The sequence below is a fragment of the Leptonychotes weddellii genome, chromosome 15 (genome assembly GCF_054177405.1).
Source record: "Leptonychotes weddellii isolate Sample4059 chromosome 15, ASM5417740v2, whole genome shotgun sequence".
NCBI lineage: Eukaryota > Metazoa > Chordata > Mammalia > Carnivora > Phocidae > Leptonychotes > Leptonychotes weddellii.
In genome coordinates this window covers 5,663,678-5,679,857 of record NC_138383.1, presented here as the reverse complement: position 1 = coordinate 5,679,857, position 16,180 = coordinate 5,663,678, and the positions used below count along the sequence as shown (strand labels likewise).

The window sequence follows — 16,180 nt, the reverse complement described above, 5'->3', positions numbered from 1 at the left end:
TTTACAGAAGGGTGAAATATGCAAGTCACAACACCAAAATCACATAGTTGTTTTAAAGAATAACCTTTGTATCTTTAAAAATATTTGAATGTGTTGGGGAAACTAGGAGTATGGTTTTATGTATGGAATTTCAATAATTTTTAACAGTGCCTCAGCCACAAGCTAAGAGTTCCTGCAATAAAGTCAACATCTTTGTGTGAAAAAAAAAAAAATGTCAAGCTAGAGGGAAGCAAGATTAATTCTATCAAGAGTGGCTATTTATTGCCACAGTGACCTACAAGCTGTCACCTTCCAGAAGCCCCGTGTTTCTCCCATCAGTTGTCTGATATCTTCTCAGGTGTTAGCGCAGCTTTGTTACTAATCCCTATCATTTGAGATGCTTAAAGTTCTCACATGACATCAAGAGGCTGAAGGATACAAAAAATAGGGTGGTCTGAGGGGCCATACCCCTCCCATTGCTATTACTATTTTGAGAAGAGTCACACACCTCGTGGTATAGGAGTAACACGCTCGCCTGTATTGCACGCAACCGGAAAAGGAGGTTCAGGGGACAGCATGGAGGCGCCTGCCCCCCACACGCACTCAAGCAACGGGCGCTCGCCGAAAGTGCTCTCCCCAGGCCTCTCCTCATTCCGACAGCACTTCTGCTCCCAGGAATATGCCCACTTCCTTCTCACTTGTGCTCAACTTCTCTAGAGTCCCATCTTGATAGACCTTCCTACTGCAAATCTGCAGGGAGCTCTCTGCCTACACATGGGCACGAAAAGCCTGGTTTCAGCAATGCCCAGTCCCTGTTTGGAGCATCTACTCCAGCTCTCCAGTCCACAAGCACTCTCAGGAACAGGAGGAAAGTTCTGGGGATAATTCCAGGTAACTCCATCCCTCCATCTGCCCATTGCCTCCCTCCTGCAGACGCACACAACCTTCCACCCACTCAACGTGCTCCATCACCTGGCAAGAGGTGATACCACAGCCTCCCCTGTAAGCCCCACCTTCTAGATCTGGCTCTGGGCTCTACTCTGACTCAAGGTTTCTATTTTCAGGTCTCTCATGAAAGCCTCATCCTCTTACGTGTCTGTGCCTCTAGATTCCCTCCTCTCATTTTCAGCTTAGTTCCATCATTAGCCTTGACTGTGGTGGGGCCTCAAAAGGTCAAGTAGGGATGCCTCCAGTAGGGGCAGCCCTGGCTACCCAAGCCCAACACGGCTCAGACATTTCACAGACGACAGATTCTATGTATCGCACGACTTAGAGATGAGCAGAGGCAAGAACACAGGATGGAAAAGAAATCAAGAGTCAGCCTTCGGGGCGCCTGGGTGGCTCAGTCGTTAGGCGTCTGCCTTCGGCTCAGGTCATGATCCCGGGGTCCTGGGATCGAGCCCCGCATTGGGCTCCCTGCTCGGCAGGAAGCATGCTTCTCCCTCTCCCACTCCCCCCTCTTGTGTTCCCTCTCTCGCTGTGTCTCTCTCTGTCAAATAAATGAATAAATAAATAATCTTAAAAAAAAAAAAAGAGTCAGCCTTCAGTGCTAGGGTCTTGAATTAAGAGAGACTTTATCACCAAGTCTTTGTTAAGCACCCACAGGAAATTAAGTACACAGGTGAACTATACCGTACGATACTATTCAATCAATAATATAACTAAAAGAAAACGAAGTACACAGCATGCTAGGCCATGGTGGGACTACATAAAGAGTCCAAGACTCAGAGCCTACCCTTGGGAAGCTTATGTTCTTCTGATGCAACTTGTGCGAAATAACCAGAGCAAAAACTTGAGTGTAATTATATAATTTGATACAGAAATGAGTTTAAAAACAAACTCATTACTTCTCTTTCCTGACTTCCCCATTTCTATAAATGGTGCCATCATTCAAAAGCTCGCTGTGCCCCCACGCCCAGGCATCTGGATTTGAACCCCCATTGCTGACTCCTTCCTTCTCACCCACTTCCAGCAACCCAGGGTCCCTTCCTTCTCAACGTCTTTTTAAATCTCTCCCTTTCTTACCCCTGCCCCCACCCCACCTGCTTACTTCTTCACCTGCTTCCAGAACTTCTGCTTCTTGCCATCCTATATAAAACCCCTATACTAATCCTCCTAAAACACTGACTTCACCAGCTACGGTAAGAATGGGGACCCGATAACTGTTGAAATTTAAACTTCTTGGGCTGGAATTCAAGCTTTTCCAGAATTTAGTTCTAACTTCCCAGCTTTCTCTCCCACCACACTCCTACAGGAGCTCCCTGCCTGAACCAGACAAACACCTGTTCCTGTATGCCCCAAACATGGTTTGCTCTATTTACATCACTGTCCAGTTTTCGTTTTTTAAGATTTTATTTATTTATTTGACAGAGACACAGCAAGAGCGGGAACACAAGCAGGGGGAGTGGGAGAGGGAGAAGCAGGCTCCCCGCTGAGCAGGGAGCCCAAGGCGGGGCTCGATCCCAGGACTCTGGGATCACGACCCGAGCCGAAGGCAGACACATAAACGACTGAGCCACCTGAGCGCTCCTGTCTAGTGTGTTCTTAGCCAATTGTCCCCAGTCTTCTGGGCATTCAAGGCCTGGCTTGACTGCCACCTCCTCACTGAGAGAATCATCTTTCCATTCCACTTACCCCCAATTTCCTGAAGAAACTGTCTGCATTTGAGCACTTACAGCTCTCGCCCTGTACCTGTATCTTTTTAAGAATGCTTTATCCACCCCAGCATCATCTTCATCAAACTGAAGGCAAAGACAGTTGGAACTTAATTTTCATAATACCTCATAGAGTAGGTATTTGTTATGGACTGATTGAGACAAGAGGACTTCAGAGAAGGCTGAAGTCATCAAGAGACAGTCTGTGGGCAAGGAGAATCTGGGATGGGTCTTAAAGCATTTAGTTGAGCAAAGGGAAGGAGATTAGTGTGTGCCGGGGGGACAAGAACACCTGACCTGGCACAGCAAGGAGACTCTTGGGAAGCCACAAAGAGGTGGCAGTAGGTGTGCAGCAATGGAACGACCTGATTACACAGAAGTGGATGGAGGGGAGGTGGGGAGACACTTGAGGCACCGGGCCCAGCAAAGGCTTCTATAATAATTCTGGCAAACCACGGAGTGACAAGGACCTAGACTAAAACAATGCTAAACCCCAAACACTGGTTCATTTGATTGATAAGGTCACACCAATAAGTCATAAGAACTGTGAAGGTGAACAAGGAGAAGAATGGAATCTTTAAAAAAAAAAAAAAAAAAAGAATGGAAAGAATCTTACCACCACCCCTAATGTCACTCTAACCAATGGGAAAGATCAAAGGCCAGTCTCAGCTCTATTATCTACAGATACCATCCCATTGCCCCACTCATCATTTCCACTCTCCCTCAAAAACTGGTCTGTCCCTCTCCTATTTCAAGATATAACTCTAGGGCGCCTGGGTGACTCAGTTGGTTAAGTGACTGCCTTCGGCTCAGGTCATGATCCTGGAGTCCCAGGATCGAGTCCCATATCGGGCTCCTTGCTCAGCAGGGGGTCTGCTTCTCCCTCTGACCCTCCCCCCTCTCATGTGCTCTCTCTCTCTCATTCTCTCTCTCAAATAAATAAATAAAATCTTTAAAAAAACAAAAACAAAATATAACTCTAAACCTAGCCGGTTAAACTCAGCTTAGGTCGAATTACTCCAATGTCCCCATTAATATCTATGAATCAAATCGATTCCAGCATAGTTATATCTGGTTGGATGGCTCTGGGTAAGTGGTGTGATTAGTCAGTGTGTCCTCCTTTTGTGAAACTGTGACAGTAGTACCTGCTTCGCTAGGATACTTGATAAAGGAATTAAATGAATGTCTTTGGGGTACTCTGAGCTCCCTGGAGAACAATTCCCTGCACACAGAGGACTTTGTGACCTGCCTGCAACTGCAGATTTTGCAAAGGTAACCTAGGTTCAACCACCTGAAGGGGGTTTCTTATTAAGAAAGGTCAGGCCAGGGGCACCTGGGTGGCTCAGATGGTTAAGCATCTGCCTTCGGCTCCGGTCATGATCCCAGGGTCCTAGGATCGAGCCCCATGTCTGGCTCCCGCTCAGCAGGGAGCCTGCTTCTCCCTCTGCCTCTCCCCCTGCTCGAGCTCTATCTCTGTGCCTCCAATGAATAAACAAAATCTTAAAAAAAAAGAAAAGAAAAGAAAGGTCAGGCCATTGGAGGAAACAGCCATTACCTCCAACAGCCTGGGGGCTCTAGTAAATAAGAGATCTTGCACAAGGCAGTCTCTAGGGATCCTGTCTTATCACTCTGTCCAATTTCTGCCTTCACTTAGAGGCCTCCAGGGGCCTCTTCTAAGCCCACAGGAAAGTTAACTTACTAACCTTTCAACAGAATACTATGTGCTAACAAGGTTAACCCGTGTTTCCTTAATAGCAATATAAATTAGCAATTAGAGCAATAGGCCGCTATAACTACAGCACTAGGCTGTGCTCCTCTGCTTTGCTCAGAGTATGTTACCTACGAATGACTCGTTAAGATGGTCAAGTGTGTGTATCCCCAACACGGACAGCACCGAGATTTGGGCACTGCAGGAAAAGGGCAGAGCTGCTCTTTATCCCTTTTTGGGGTCTTCTCACTTCAAACATTCTGCCTGCGCGAGGCGGCCACACTTCTCAAATACATGGTCGCAATTCTGAAGCTGTGTGTGTATGCTCAGCGGCACCCACCGCTCCCGGAGTTTCAGCCCAAATCCGCAGCTTTTCCCTTCGACTAAGACTGAGGCCAGGGGTCCCGGAGTCACGGCGGCGCGCGGCCCCACCACAATCTCCCCAAATCGCCGATGCCATGCCAGGCGGCAGCACCCGGCTGCCGCTTCCCCGGAGCCCGGGCCGGACCCGAGCTCACGCCGCCGCGCGCAGAAGTGGGAGGAGGCGCCGGTCAGGGGCCCGGGTGCCCTGCTGGGGAAGGGGCGTGATCGCGGAATGCTCGCGGCCAGGGCGAGCCCAGGCGCGGCTGCCAGGCGACGCCGCCGCGGGCCCCTGGGAGCGGAGGAGGGCGGGGTGGGGCGGAGAGGGGCGGAGGGGGGGCTCTAGGGCAGACAGAAGCGGCCGCGGCTACTCACTCAGCCAGGACTCCAGGCTCTCCCCTTCCGCCTCCGCCATATTGCAGCCGCCCGGGCCGGCCCAGCGGCCTCAAACCTCGCGAGAACCTGTGAGAGACGAGTCGGGGCGGGGCCTGCATGGGGGCCTGAGAAGAGAGAGCGCCGCCGCCGAGGGTGGCGTCAGGCTGCGGCGGAAAATGAGACGCCGAATGTTTCCTTTTGACTCTTGCCTTTGGACCTCGGAGTGAGAGACTCTTAACGCCCGGATTAATGGAGTGACGCACAGATTTAGGACCCTGCGGAGCTTTTCCCCCCGTCTCCTGTCACTCGCTCAGGCACGCCGAGGGCAGCCTTCGTGGGGTCCTTGTGGCCCGCCAACATGGCTGCCCCCGCGGTGAAGGCTGCGCGAGGGTGGTCGGTCCTGGCGCTGGGCCTGCGGAGGGCTGTCCCGCGGCTTCCAGGGTGAGAGGGCGGCAGGAAGCTGGGGTGCCGTTTGGGACTTCACGGAGAGACCTGCAGGGAAGGAAAGGGCTATAGGCAGAACGCGCAGGAACCTGGAGAGAACCTGGGGGCCAGGATACCTCGGTCCAAGCCTCTGAATTGGCTGCGTGACTTCGAGCCAGTGTGAAGGCTTAGCGATTGTCCCCAGCCCAATGGGGTTCTGGGTCGAAGCTGAAAGCGCGGTCTTTTTTTTTTAAAGATTTTATTTATTTATTCATTAGAGACAGAGAGAGAGAGGCAGAGGGAGAAGCAGGCTCCCCGCCTAGCAGGGAGCCCGATGCGGGACTCGATCCCAGGACCCTGGGATCATGACCTGAGCCGAAGGCAGACGCTTAACCATCTGAGCCACCCAGGCGCCCTGAAAGCGCGGTCTTAACCGAAGAGCTCAGAGCTGGGATTTTCGGGGGGCGGGGGGCGAGATGCTTAGGCGGGGCGCCTATCCTGAGGTTCAGGAACCTCGCATTACCGTTGGCACTTGACGAGGAGGAGACCTTCCTGGCCTGTTTGGGGGAGGCCCACCCACCTCTTAGGACAAGAGCCAGAATTATTGCGTTCAGGTTTGCCTAGCGGTCTCCGTGCCGCTCTCACTCGTCGGCGGGTTGGCAAACAGGCCCATTGTTAAGTCAAGCCTTTTCACTTGTGGAGTCAGCTTTTGCCGGCCTCTTCCTCTTCCCTCCTCTCAGGCTAACCCAGGTGAGGTGGAGCCGCTATGGTCCTGAATACAGGGATCCACAGATTGACAAGGAGTATTACCGCAAGGCCTTGGCCGAGCTGACTGAGGAGGAGAAGTATGAACAGGAACTCAGGAAGACTCAGCTTATCAAAGCTGCCCCAGCAGCGAAAACAAGCTCTGTGTTTGAAGACCCCGTGATCAGGTTAGATGGAAGCAAACACTTTTGTTCCATGGACTGGGACTGTACCAGGGAGGGTCTACAGTAAGGATTGTGATAGAGCCTGGGAAATCTAAACATTTTGTTTTTCTCCTTGAAGTAAATTCACCAACATGATGATGAAAGGAGGAAACAGAGTACTGGCCAGATCCCTCATGACGCAGGTAACACGTCTCTCCTGTCTCCTTGCTTACGTCTTTGTACGTGGCTCTTTCAATTTAGCTTAAAAAAAGAACAGCTTCATATACCTGCCATTAGAATTACCTTCCCTGTATGGGGTGCCTGGGTGGTTAAGCGTCCAACTCTTGATCTCACCCCAGGTCTTGGTCTCGGGGTCATGAATTCGAGCGCCATGTCGGGCTCCACGCTGGGCATGGAGCCTACTTAAAAAAAAAAAATTACCTTCCCTGGGCGCCTGGGTGGCTCAGTCAGTCAAGTGTCAGCCTCTGGCTCAGGTCATGATCCCAGGGTCCTGGGATTGAGCCCCGCACTGGGCTTCCTGCTCAGCGGGGAGTCTGCTTCTCCCTCTGCCTCTGTCCCTCCACTCATGCTCACTCGCACTGTCTCAAATAAAATTTTTTGGAGAAAAAAAAAAAATGACCCCGAATATATGGGTGGAGGTGGCGGCTGTAATGAAGTCCTGCAGGAGTCAGCAACCACCATGCACTCCCCCAATCACAAATCTCCGTCTACTGCCCTGGTCCTCCTCCAGGAAAGAGGAGGCATTTAAGAACTTTGCCTTAGAGGTGCCAAGAGAGGGGCCACACTTGTAGAAGAACAGGATGACAGAGGAGGAAAGGGCAAGGTATTAGCTCAGCTGGATAAACCCTTTAGGGAGTCTGGGGCAGCATTTTCCAGTGTATCCCTTTGCAGACTCTGGAAGCTGTGAAAAGGAAGCAGTTTGAGAAGTACCATGCTGCTTCTGCCGAGGAACAGGCAGCCATCGAACGCAACCCCTACACCATCTTCCACCAAGCACTGAAAAACTGTGAGCCTGTGATAGGGCTGATGCCCATTCTCAGAGGCGGCCATTTCTACCAGGTGAGCCCGGAAAGTAGGGCTCCCCACCCATGGAACAAGCTGGTGGTGGTGGGTTGGGGAGCACTTAGGAGTGGGAAGGCCCAGAGTTGGGCCAAGATTGATAGTTTTATCGGGAGCAGGTTCTGTCCACAATGTTGTGTCGTAAGTTGTCAGCTTCTCGTGGTGAGGGACTGTGTATAACTCATCTTTGTACACCAGCGTCTAGAGTAGCACTTGACCCATAACTGGTGTTTCGTTGCCATTTCTTGAACTGAACGAGGTTCTGTCCCAGCATTTAATTCTGTGTTATTGCCATAAGCCAGTGTTCTCGGCTTCTGATTTTTAACGTAAGCTTCGTAAGGGTGGAGACTTGTTAATGTCTGTATGCCTAGGGTCTGGCGTGTCCCTAGGTACCTGGCATATAGTGGCGGTCTAGCAAATGATTGTGGACAAGAGGGTCTTGTTTTTAGGCACCCCTGATCTGAGTTGGCTAAGTCACCCCAGCTTGATGGGGCTTTTCCCAGTTGATGCTCATATCAACCTGGCTGAGCTTCCATTTAGAGGTGAGAGAGGTCTCTGCCTAATGAGCTTTTGCTCAATGAATGCCTCTGTGTCTGCTACACTGAGGGCACCCAGGGGTGAGGGGGCCTCAAAGAGAAGCCAGGCCCCTCAGGAGTGTTGTCAGAGCTGGCCCACAGCGAACCTGTGGCTACTCCTTAGAGCTCAGGCAGGAGGAGGCTGCCGCCCCGACAAGGTCTTGGACTAACTTGCCCGGGGTCTCGTCCCGTCCAGGTCCCTGTGCCACTTCCCGACCGGCGTCGTCGCTTCTTGGCCATGAAGTGGATGATCACTGAGTGCCGGGAGAAGAAGCACCGGCGGATGCTGATGCCGGAGAAGTTATCACATGAGCTGCTGGAGGCTTTTCACAACCAGGGCCCTGTGATCAAGAAGAAGCATGACATGCACAAGATGGCGGAGGCCAACCGTGCCCTGGCTCATTACCGCTGGTGGTAGAGGGAGGCTGGGGGCTCTGCTGCCGGATTGTGGGAGCCCCTGTCACGGCGGAAAACCCTTGTGGGCTAATCGTTCCTTTTTAAGGGGGGAGCAACGTATTTATTGCTTGTTAGGCCTTTCTTTGGGGGCTAGAACTTGCTTTTCTTGTCCCATCTCCTTTAAAGAGGGAACGTATCAATTTGGATTTCCCCCAGGAGCTTAGGGTCCATCCAGCCTCTCTTCCTCAATTCGGGGTAGAACTTTGGGGGAGGATATGAAAGGAAGCAGTTTTAACATTGGAAAAGGTTTATTAGAAAATTCTCGCCCTGAACTGGTGTCGCCTGTGAGGTGGAACTGCCATTTACTAAAACCGACTGGAAATAATATGTTTGTTTCCGAAGTGGTCCTTGTATAAAATGTATAAAAAGCAGTTTCTGGTGTGCCCTGTGCTGTGCCCCTCGAGATCCCAAAGTAGCCCACCAGTAGCTGTGGGGACGGGGGAGCCGAGGCCCCAGGATGGCTGTCGCCCCAGCGGTTACACAGTGCACTGCGTGTTAGAGGCCGCCTTTCTCTGCCTGGCCCAGGCTGGAGGTGCCGGGGGCGAGGTCGATGGGGTGGTGTGGGCAGCTCTGTTCGGTGTCTTCCCCGGTCCCTGAGGTCCCTGAATCCGGGAGGGAAGGTGCTCAGGGCAGGACCACTGCGTAAGTGGGAAACCTCTCAGGAGCTGGTGAGGGTCTGGAAGGGATGGTCTTTGGGAGGGGCGGGGAGTGGGGCAGGTGAGAGGCCGGTGCTGCTGGTGATGCAGCGGGAACCGGAGGCCTAGTCGGAGACCTCGCTGTAGTAATACTTGTGGGCAGCCGGGGTCGTCTTCCAGCCGGCTGCCCGAAATTCGATGATCTCCAGCAGCAGCAGCTGGGCCAGGGAGCTGAGGCCACTTGGGAGCAAGAAGCCGTCCCGGATCAGGACAAAGAGCTCATCCATGCGCTGTCGGTTCATCTTCTCCAGCTGCTCCCCCACGCGGTGCAGCTGCAGCACCAGGCAGTCCACCTGCAGGGGGCAGTTGGAGGTGACCCCGGGGCACACAGAGCAGCCATTCAGGGAGCTCGAGCGGCAAGCTCGCTTGGCCCCACACACTTGTTTCCTCCTGACCTGCTCACACCACCTGGTGGGTGTTCGCCACATCTTAGGTGAAAGGAGACAAGTTCAGGACTTGCCATAGGTCTTGCCGGCCAGGCTGGATGCAGGACCTGTCTCCAAGCTGCCGCTTAACCTCACCTTCCCACCCCTCCTGCACCTGGCCTGACTCTGTTTCTGGGCCATCTGTATCCACAGCTGGGTTCCTATCACAGGTTGGCTTTCCTACTGGGAAGAAAGCCTCTGAGCCTGTAGGTTTTGGCTGCTCTCCGTTCTGAATAAATTCCAAGCCTGGCAGCTTGTCCTGGAACCGAGACAGGCCTTGAGTATCCCCACCAGGCTCCTGCCCTGGGAAGTGATGCTCTCGGATGCTCTTCATGGACAGTGTGCTGGTGTTCTGAGCTGAGCCAGGGACCACCCACCTCCACAGTTGTCTGAACCGGGGTCACCCACCTCCTCCTCCTTGCTCAGACTGTCAGGCTGGGCCAGCCGGAAGAGGCAGTCGTAGACGGGGTTCACGAGGGCCATCATGGGCATGTTGTTCACCTGTGGGGGGACAGCGGGGGCCAGAGCACTGAGTGGCTGAAGGAGACAGGCTGTCTCTGCCGCCCAGGGTGGCTACCGGGGCCTCACCCTCAGGTAGTCAAAGATGTTGCAGATAAAGGTGACATAGCAGACCCAGCCCTGCAGGGACCGGGCTCGCAGCTGCTCCCGAGCCTGGTACTCCTGCTGCAGCCGGTTGAGGAGTCCCCGTCGGAAGACACTCTGGCCTGCTTGTTTGCTCTCAGCCTGTGAGCCAGGGAAAGGATGGTGAGCCGGGGGCGGTGCCATGGCGACCCCCACTCAAGCTTTGGTGGCTGAGGACCCTCCTGTCCTGACTCTCCACCTCTGCCCTGCTGGCCAGGCCTCCTGCCCTTTGCCACGGCCTTTCCCAAAGTGTCTCCCCGCTTCTCTACCAGTCCCAGCCCACCTGAATGATGGCATAGCACATGCGTCCTGCTTCTTTGCTGAACACACAGTCCTGCAGAGAATGGTCCACAATCACATTGGCCACCTTTTCCAAGTCCACGGCACCTGGATCTAGGGTAGAGATTGGGAAGTCTAGAGCTGCTGAGTTACCACATTTGTTTCCACTTGCTTCTAAGGATTTGAGATGTTTCTACAAAAGAGCACTCCCGTAATACACTTATGTTTTAAAAGACCAGAAAATAACCAGAAGTAGCCCTACATCAGAGCAGCTCCACTGGGCGACTAATGGCCAGGACAGGTGGCCGTTAGAGACTAGTCAAAGAATGCTAGTTTTTTAGGGCACATGTTTCTTGGCACTAGGTCGCGGAAGGAGCACTGAATAACGATGTATTTGACAGCAATTTCACGGAAGAAAGTGTTCTTACAATATACACACATGAACACCTGACAAGGCGGGCCAGGCAGGGCCTCCCCAACAGGCTTAGCTTGGCATGTGATGGGCATTACTAATTGTTAGCTGAGTCAAACTTCTGAGTGCTGCGGAAGGCACTGATCCAGGACAATGACTGCATCTTCTCTGCCAAGCAGAATGCTCCATCCTCTGTCCCAAGTCAGCCCTCTCTGCACATGCAAGACCACCTGCTGTGGCAATCCAGAAGCCAGGGCCAATGCAAGGGCTCTGGAGACGAGAATTCCGTTCTCTGTGCTCCACCCCGCTCTCATGGGTACTTTAAAAAATGGCTTTACTGCCCGAGAGGTGACTCTATGATTCATACTTTCAATTATTGGCCTAAATGTAACTTGTCCTCCAGTCCAAGAGCGATGTTGCTGACTTTTATTCTCAGAAAGCAAAGGGACAGGGTTGGGCATTCCCTGGCTAAGGCTCAGGCCTCCAGGCCTGTCCCCTAGGCCCCTTCTCTGCAGCTCAGGAGGGCTCCCATGCTCACCTTTGAGTGCTGTCTTCAGCAGCTGCTGAGTCTCTGCATCAAAAGACTGAATTTTATACTCCTCTCTACCAGGATCCCCCATGACCATTCAGCCCCAGCAGCTCTTTACTGAGGTGGGACTAATGACAGCACCTGGGGAGGAGGAGAGGTGAAGAGAGAGGCCTCAGGTGTGCAGCGTGGGGTCAGGGTTTCTAGTCTTGCAGGCCCCGGCCAGAGCTGGCCAGCGCTCGGGACAGGTGCTCCCAGCCAGTCCATTGCCTTGGGTGGTTGGCTGAGGGCCCAGCAAGCTTGGCTTCTGGTGGAGACTGGGCACCAGCCAGGCACCTGCTGCTCAGTTTAGGAACCCTTGTAGCTTCTGGGATTACACGGGAGTAGAGACGTAAAGGTGAACGTGCCGGCCATCCAGTCTCCATAGTAGGCAGGGATATTCTCCATTGATACTAAGGTTGGGGTGCGATGAGCTGCACTGGGGGTGTGGACAGGGGCATATCAGACACTTGTCCTGCCTATGTAAACCGGCCTGGAAGCTGCTGGCCCAGCACGACTTCGGGCGAGTGACAGGGCTGGGGGCTCCGGAGAAGTCTGTCCCAGCAGGGTTCCAATCCCCTGGCCCCGACCCCTCCCTCGGCTTTAGTCAGAGTCCTTCTAAGTCCCAAAACCCGCCCCCCCCAACCTTTGGCCTGGCCTGTGTGGGCGGGTGCGGGGCCCGAACTGCTCCTGTCCAGGCCAACTTCTCCCCGGGACGGACTGGTTAAACGGCCTCCCGAGCGGCAGAAACCCGGCCTTGCCCACTCAGACTCCTCTAATTCCTGAGCTCCATTCTGGAGCCTTTCTCTTAAAGAAGAGGGGAGCCGGATGACACGTCTCCCAGAGGCAGCCCCTGCTGGAGTCCCCTCTCCGGACGCCGAGCCCCTCCCTGGTCAAAGGACGACCTCGGGGAATCTCCAGAACCGGGCAGCTTCCCCAAGCCCGAATGCCCTTTCGGGCGGGGCAGGGGAGCCGTCCCGGGTCCCGCGGGCTGGAGAGGCGGTGCGGTGCCCTGCGAGCGCCGGGACCCACCTGCCGGGCCGGCACCGCGCCCGCGTGCCTGGAGGCCGCTCGGCGGGCATGGTGCTCGCGCCCCCCGTCCGCCGCGCTGCAGAGCCGGAGCGACCCGCCGGGCCTCGCGGCCGCTTAGGTCATTTCCGAGCGCGGCGCCGGGGCGGGGCCGTCTCGCCGGCGCCACCTGCCGGAGTCCCGGCGACGCTCTCCTCGCCGCGCGGGCTCCCGAGGTCCGTGGCGGTCGCGCCGGACCTTCCTCGGCCCGAAGCCCTCGGTCTCCAGCGGTGGCGGCCCCGTCCCCCTCTCACGCCCGGGGCTCGGGTTAAAACGGGATCCAAAGAGGAGACTGGGTGGGGCCGCGCGGCGTGGCTGGAGGGACAGGAACGCATAGGTGGCGGCCGCCTGCCCCCCACTCCTACCCTCCCCCCACGCGAGAGAAGGCCGGGGGGCCTCCTGTAAGGGCTGCATCAACCCCCTCTACCCCCTCTCCTACTCCAAGTACAAACGGTACTGGTAAAATAAGTTGAAAATCAATGGGCCAGCTCAAGAATAAGGACCCCCCCGCCCCCCTGCCACCGTGAGATGCCGGGAGTGACAAGTTGGGCAAGCCCCTGACTTGGTCGTGGCTGCGGCTGGGGAAGAGGCGCGGGCCCAGCAGCTGAGGGCCTTTCCTGACGCCGGCCCTGGGCTGCAGGAGGGCAGCCAGAAGGGGCTGGAAAGGCGCCTCTTCCGGTCACACAGTCAAATGTCCATGGCGGTTTCCTGTTGCCAGAGTAGTTCTTCTGTCAAAAGGGCTGGCCAAAGTGGTCACCAGCAAATGGATGAGAAAGAGCAGCTGCAGCAAAATCATGAGTAGGAGAGATGAAGAGAATAAAGTTTACTTTATTCCACTAAAGTGGAGTTTCTTAAAAAATACATTCAGGCAGCTTTCCTGCAGCCCCAAGCCCAGTGCCCCAAACTCTGTGGGTGTTGGAGCACCCCCCTACCCACAGCCTGGATGTTCATAACCAGCAGCCGGGAGTAGGGAAGCTTCAGGATTCAGGGTCCCAGACACGTCACAAAGCCCCAGGCCAGAGCCAAAACCACTCTGATGACGGAAGGGGTCCAAGGGCCATGACACCCACACAGGCCTGCTCCCGGCCCCTGCTCTCCTCCTCAGTGGGTACAGAGGCTGGAGCCAGAGCCCAGACTGAGGGCTGGGTGAAGTCCTGCAAGGGGCTCTGCTGCTCCTCCATCCTGGCTCCCCTGAAGGGCCGGGGGGCAGAACTGGGTGGAAAGGGTGGTGATTGTGTTCTGTAGATTTCCTGGTCTCACGCCCTTACTGCAGTTTCTCCTCTGTGCCCAGACGAGTAGCTGTTGTGAGTTCTTGTGCTGACAAGCCCGACACCACTGCCCTCAGCAGGCTGGCTGCCCGACCCTTTCCTTCTCCCACCCCCTTCATGAGGCTGCTTCAGAGCTGTGGCCCTCCTGGGGTGACAGAGGATACACGCAGCACCACGCTGATCATGGAGGGGGACGCTGAGCGGGCAGCCGATGCCAACAGGCCCAGCTGTAAGGCTCCCGCCCCCACCCCCCGGAAGAGGAGCGACCCCAGGCAGACTGGGGGAAAAGGCCGCCACCTTTACCCACAGCTCCTCCCCATCAGCACAGCCCCCGCTTCTTGTGGGCCGCCGGGATCTGTTTTCCCCAGAGGCCCTCTAGCCATGCTCTGTCCCACCCAGGGGAGAGAACAGCCTGAGCGGAACTTCACAGACAGGGGGACCTGGGCATGGGGGGCGGTGGCTATAAAGTGACTAATTCTTCCCCTCAGAACCAGAAGCAAAGCTGCATGAGGGATGCAAGTATTGAGAAAAACGGAATCTGAGGAAGCCAAGGGTTCCCTCCCTCATACCCTGTGAGGAGGGACGTGATGTGGAAGGGAAGATGGAGCGAAATAAGGAATGTGCTTGTAGCTTCGGTGTGCGTTAAATTAGCTGGTGGGAGTAAGAGCGCACACGAGAGGACCAGGCCCCCGCGAAGGGCCCAATCCCAGCCCTCGGGCTCCAGCCGTGGCACCCCACCCCCAGAGCCCGGACAGTTCTGGGCAGAAGGTGCTGAGAAGCGCAGGGGGGTCGCTGCCACCTTTCCTGCGAGCCAGGACCACACAGAGAAAGCACCTCAAGCTCCTTCTGACCGACACGGCTGCGTCCCCACAGGCCAAGCCCTGCATCCCCCCGAGAAGGCCCCTACCCTTCTAGTGATGCCAGAGCCGCCTGGCAGGCAGGGAGCGGGCAGCAGCTCTCGGTGCAGCAGGAGATGGTACGGGAGTCTGCCTTCCTTCCGGAGGCCGCCCTTCCTGCCCTGGGGGCTAGCTGTCCGCCTTCTTCATGGGGTGAAAGAAGCTACAGAAGAGCTCGTACCAGAAGAACACGAAGCCAGTGGAGAGAGCAGCTTTCAGCAGGCTCGGGGACAGGCCCTTGAAGAGGCCCGTGGGGCCTTCCTCCTGCATCACCTGCTGGGCACAATCGAGGAGGCCCCTGTAGCTGCGAACCTGGGCAGAGGAAGAGATTAACACACGGATGCTGGCTCTTTCTTCTGTCAGCCCAGCACCTGGCATATCACAGCTCCCACTCAACACTGGCTGGACAAGCAACGAAGGCAAAAAGGACAGAGCAGTTAACCTTTTCTTTCTCTTCCAAGTGGACTAATAATTCAGACTGAAGAGAGGCAGTGCCTGGAAATCAGCACTGGACAGAGTGCCTACCGACTGGGCCTCTTAAGGGCCCTTTCCCCAGCCCGCCTGGCCCGCCTGGGGCAACGGATCTGAATCTGGCCCTTGTTCGCTTGGGCCTCTAGTCCGGCCTTTGCAGTTTGCCACACACCGCCGCCAGACTCGGGTCCCCAAGACCCAACTCCCCTCAAGCCCCGCTCTCTCCACATCTCCACTAACTTCCCGTTGTGATGACAATGACATTATAAAGAATCAAGATCAAAGAATCATTATAATCATTATAAAGAATAAAGAATCAATGGCTCGGCTGGTGGAGCGTGGGACTCTTGATCTCGGGGTCGTGAGTTCAAGTCCCACACTGGGCGTAGAGCTTACTTAAAAAAAAAAAAAAAAAAGAAAAGGAAAAAGAGAAAAAAAAAGATCAAATCCAAGCTCCACAGCCTGGTGTTCTTCCCTCCCTGATCTGCCCTCACCTTCCACTGGTCCTCCCACCAAACTGGCCACAAAATCTGTTAGGAACAAGGCTCTCTCCTCTGTCCTGGGCTCTCAGCAACTCTCCCTGTGCAAATTCAAACCATTCCTTCAGGACAAGTTCGTAAGTGGAAAAAGGAGGTTATAAAATCTTGTATTCCACCCTGTGTTAAAATGTACACGTATGTTTATGCAAAGAAACAAAACTACAGCCAATGGTTCTGCCTGATTATCTCTGCGGGGGGTGGTGTTGGGAGTTACATGTCAGTTTTATCTTTTTGTCTCCAGGACTTCTCTGAATTTCCTACAAAGATGGATTACAACTAACTCAATATTTTCCCCTCCCCCAAGTAAGGAGTGCTCCCTCCCTTCTGTCTCCGGTTGCAGGCCACTCTTTTCTGACATCTGTCGGGCATGTTTCTTCCTGCGCAGACGTCCCAGGTTCCCAG

The 16,180-nt window shown here is 54.7% G+C and overlaps 4 protein-coding genes across 8 annotated transcripts in view; 1 reads left to right on the top strand and 3 right to left on the bottom strand.

The window, feature by feature from the left end:
- Positions 1–5,216, bottom strand: part of GGA3 (golgi associated, gamma adaptin ear containing, ARF binding protein 3) — a 15,388-nt gene extending 10,172 nt beyond the window's left edge. The window contains exon 1 of the mRNA XM_006728062.3: positions 5,077–5,216. Within this exon, the coding sequence (XP_006728125.2) occupies positions 5,077–5,116 (40 nt within the window). The 5' untranslated portion in view covers positions 5,117–5,216. The remainder of the gene's footprint in view (positions 1–5,076) is intronic.
- A 30-nt stretch (positions 5,217–5,246) lies between these two features.
- MRPS7 (mitochondrial ribosomal protein S7) lies at positions 5,247–8,843 on the top strand. Its single transcript, XM_006728060.3, has 5 exons — positions 5,247–5,517; positions 6,240–6,431; positions 6,547–6,610; positions 7,320–7,487; positions 8,259–8,843. Exons 1-5 carry the CDS (start codon positions 5,435–5,437, stop codon positions 8,478–8,480), a joined length of 729 nt encoding a protein of 242 aa, XP_006728123.1. The 5' UTR covers positions 5,247–5,434; the 3' UTR covers positions 8,481–8,843.
- MIF4GD (MIF4G domain containing) lies at positions 8,748–12,720 on the bottom strand. Of its 2 annotated transcripts, XM_006728061.2 has the most exons (6): positions 12,569–12,720; positions 11,510–11,641; positions 10,564–10,673; positions 10,227–10,382; positions 10,047–10,139; positions 8,748–9,506 (listed from the first exon to the last, which is right to left on the bottom strand). In XM_006728061.2, exons 2-6 carry the CDS (start codon positions 11,595–11,597, stop codon positions 9,279–9,281), a joined length of 675 nt encoding a protein of 224 aa, XP_006728124.1. In that variant the 5' UTR covers positions 11,598–11,641; positions 12,569–12,720; the 3' UTR covers positions 8,748–9,278. The 2 variants fall into 2 exon arrangements, with proteins under 2 accessions (XP_006728124.1, XP_030893285.1); XM_031037425.2 differs by lacking the exon at positions 10,227–10,382 and having other exon boundaries at positions 12,569–12,710.
- Positions 12,721–13,342: 622 nt separating this feature from the next.
- The window catches only part of SLC25A19 (solute carrier family 25 member 19), an 18,731-nt gene continuing 15,893 nt past the window's right edge, over positions 13,343–16,180 (bottom strand). Inside the window, exons 8-9 of one of the 4 annotated variants that reach the window (XM_081804532.1) lie at positions 14,950–15,080; positions 13,343–13,385 (exon numbers count right to left, since the gene is read on the bottom strand). In XM_081804532.1, the coding sequence (XP_081660658.1) occupies positions 13,358–13,385; positions 14,950–15,080 (159 nt within the window). In that variant the 3' untranslated portion in view covers positions 13,343–13,357. Of the gene's footprint in view, positions 13,386–13,412; positions 15,081–16,180 lie in introns of those variants that run through there. The other 3 variants (XM_006728058.3, XM_081804533.1, XM_031037397.2) reach the window with 3 other exon arrangements.

Excerpts from the sequence above, each read along its gene's own strand:
- MIF4GD (XM_006728061.2), bottom strand. The coding sequence starts at position 11,597 with ATGGTCATGGGGGATCCTGGTAGAGAGGAGTATAAAATTCAGTCTTTT. Across the intron at positions 10,674-11,509 it reads GCTGAAGACAGCACTCAAAG|ATCCAGGTGCCGTGGACTTG; the intron begins GTGAGCATGGGA and ends TCTCTACCCTAG. Across the intron at positions 9,507-10,046 it reads GTCTGAGCAAGGAGGAGGAG|GTGGACTGCCTGGTGCTGCA; the intron begins GTGGGTGACCCC and ends TGCCCCCTGCAG.
- MRPS7 (XM_006728060.3), top strand. The coding sequence starts at position 5,435 with ATGGCTGCCCCCGCGGTGAAGGCTGCGCGAGGGTGGTCGGTCCTGGCG. Across the intron at positions 5,518-6,239 it reads GCTGTCCCGCGGCTTCCAGG|GCTAACCCAGGTGAGGTGGA; the intron begins GTGAGAGGGCGG and ends CCCTCCTCTCAG. Across the intron at positions 6,611-7,319 it reads CCAGATCCCTCATGACGCAG|ACTCTGGAAGCTGTGAAAAG; the intron begins GTAACACGTCTC and ends ATCCCTTTGCAG.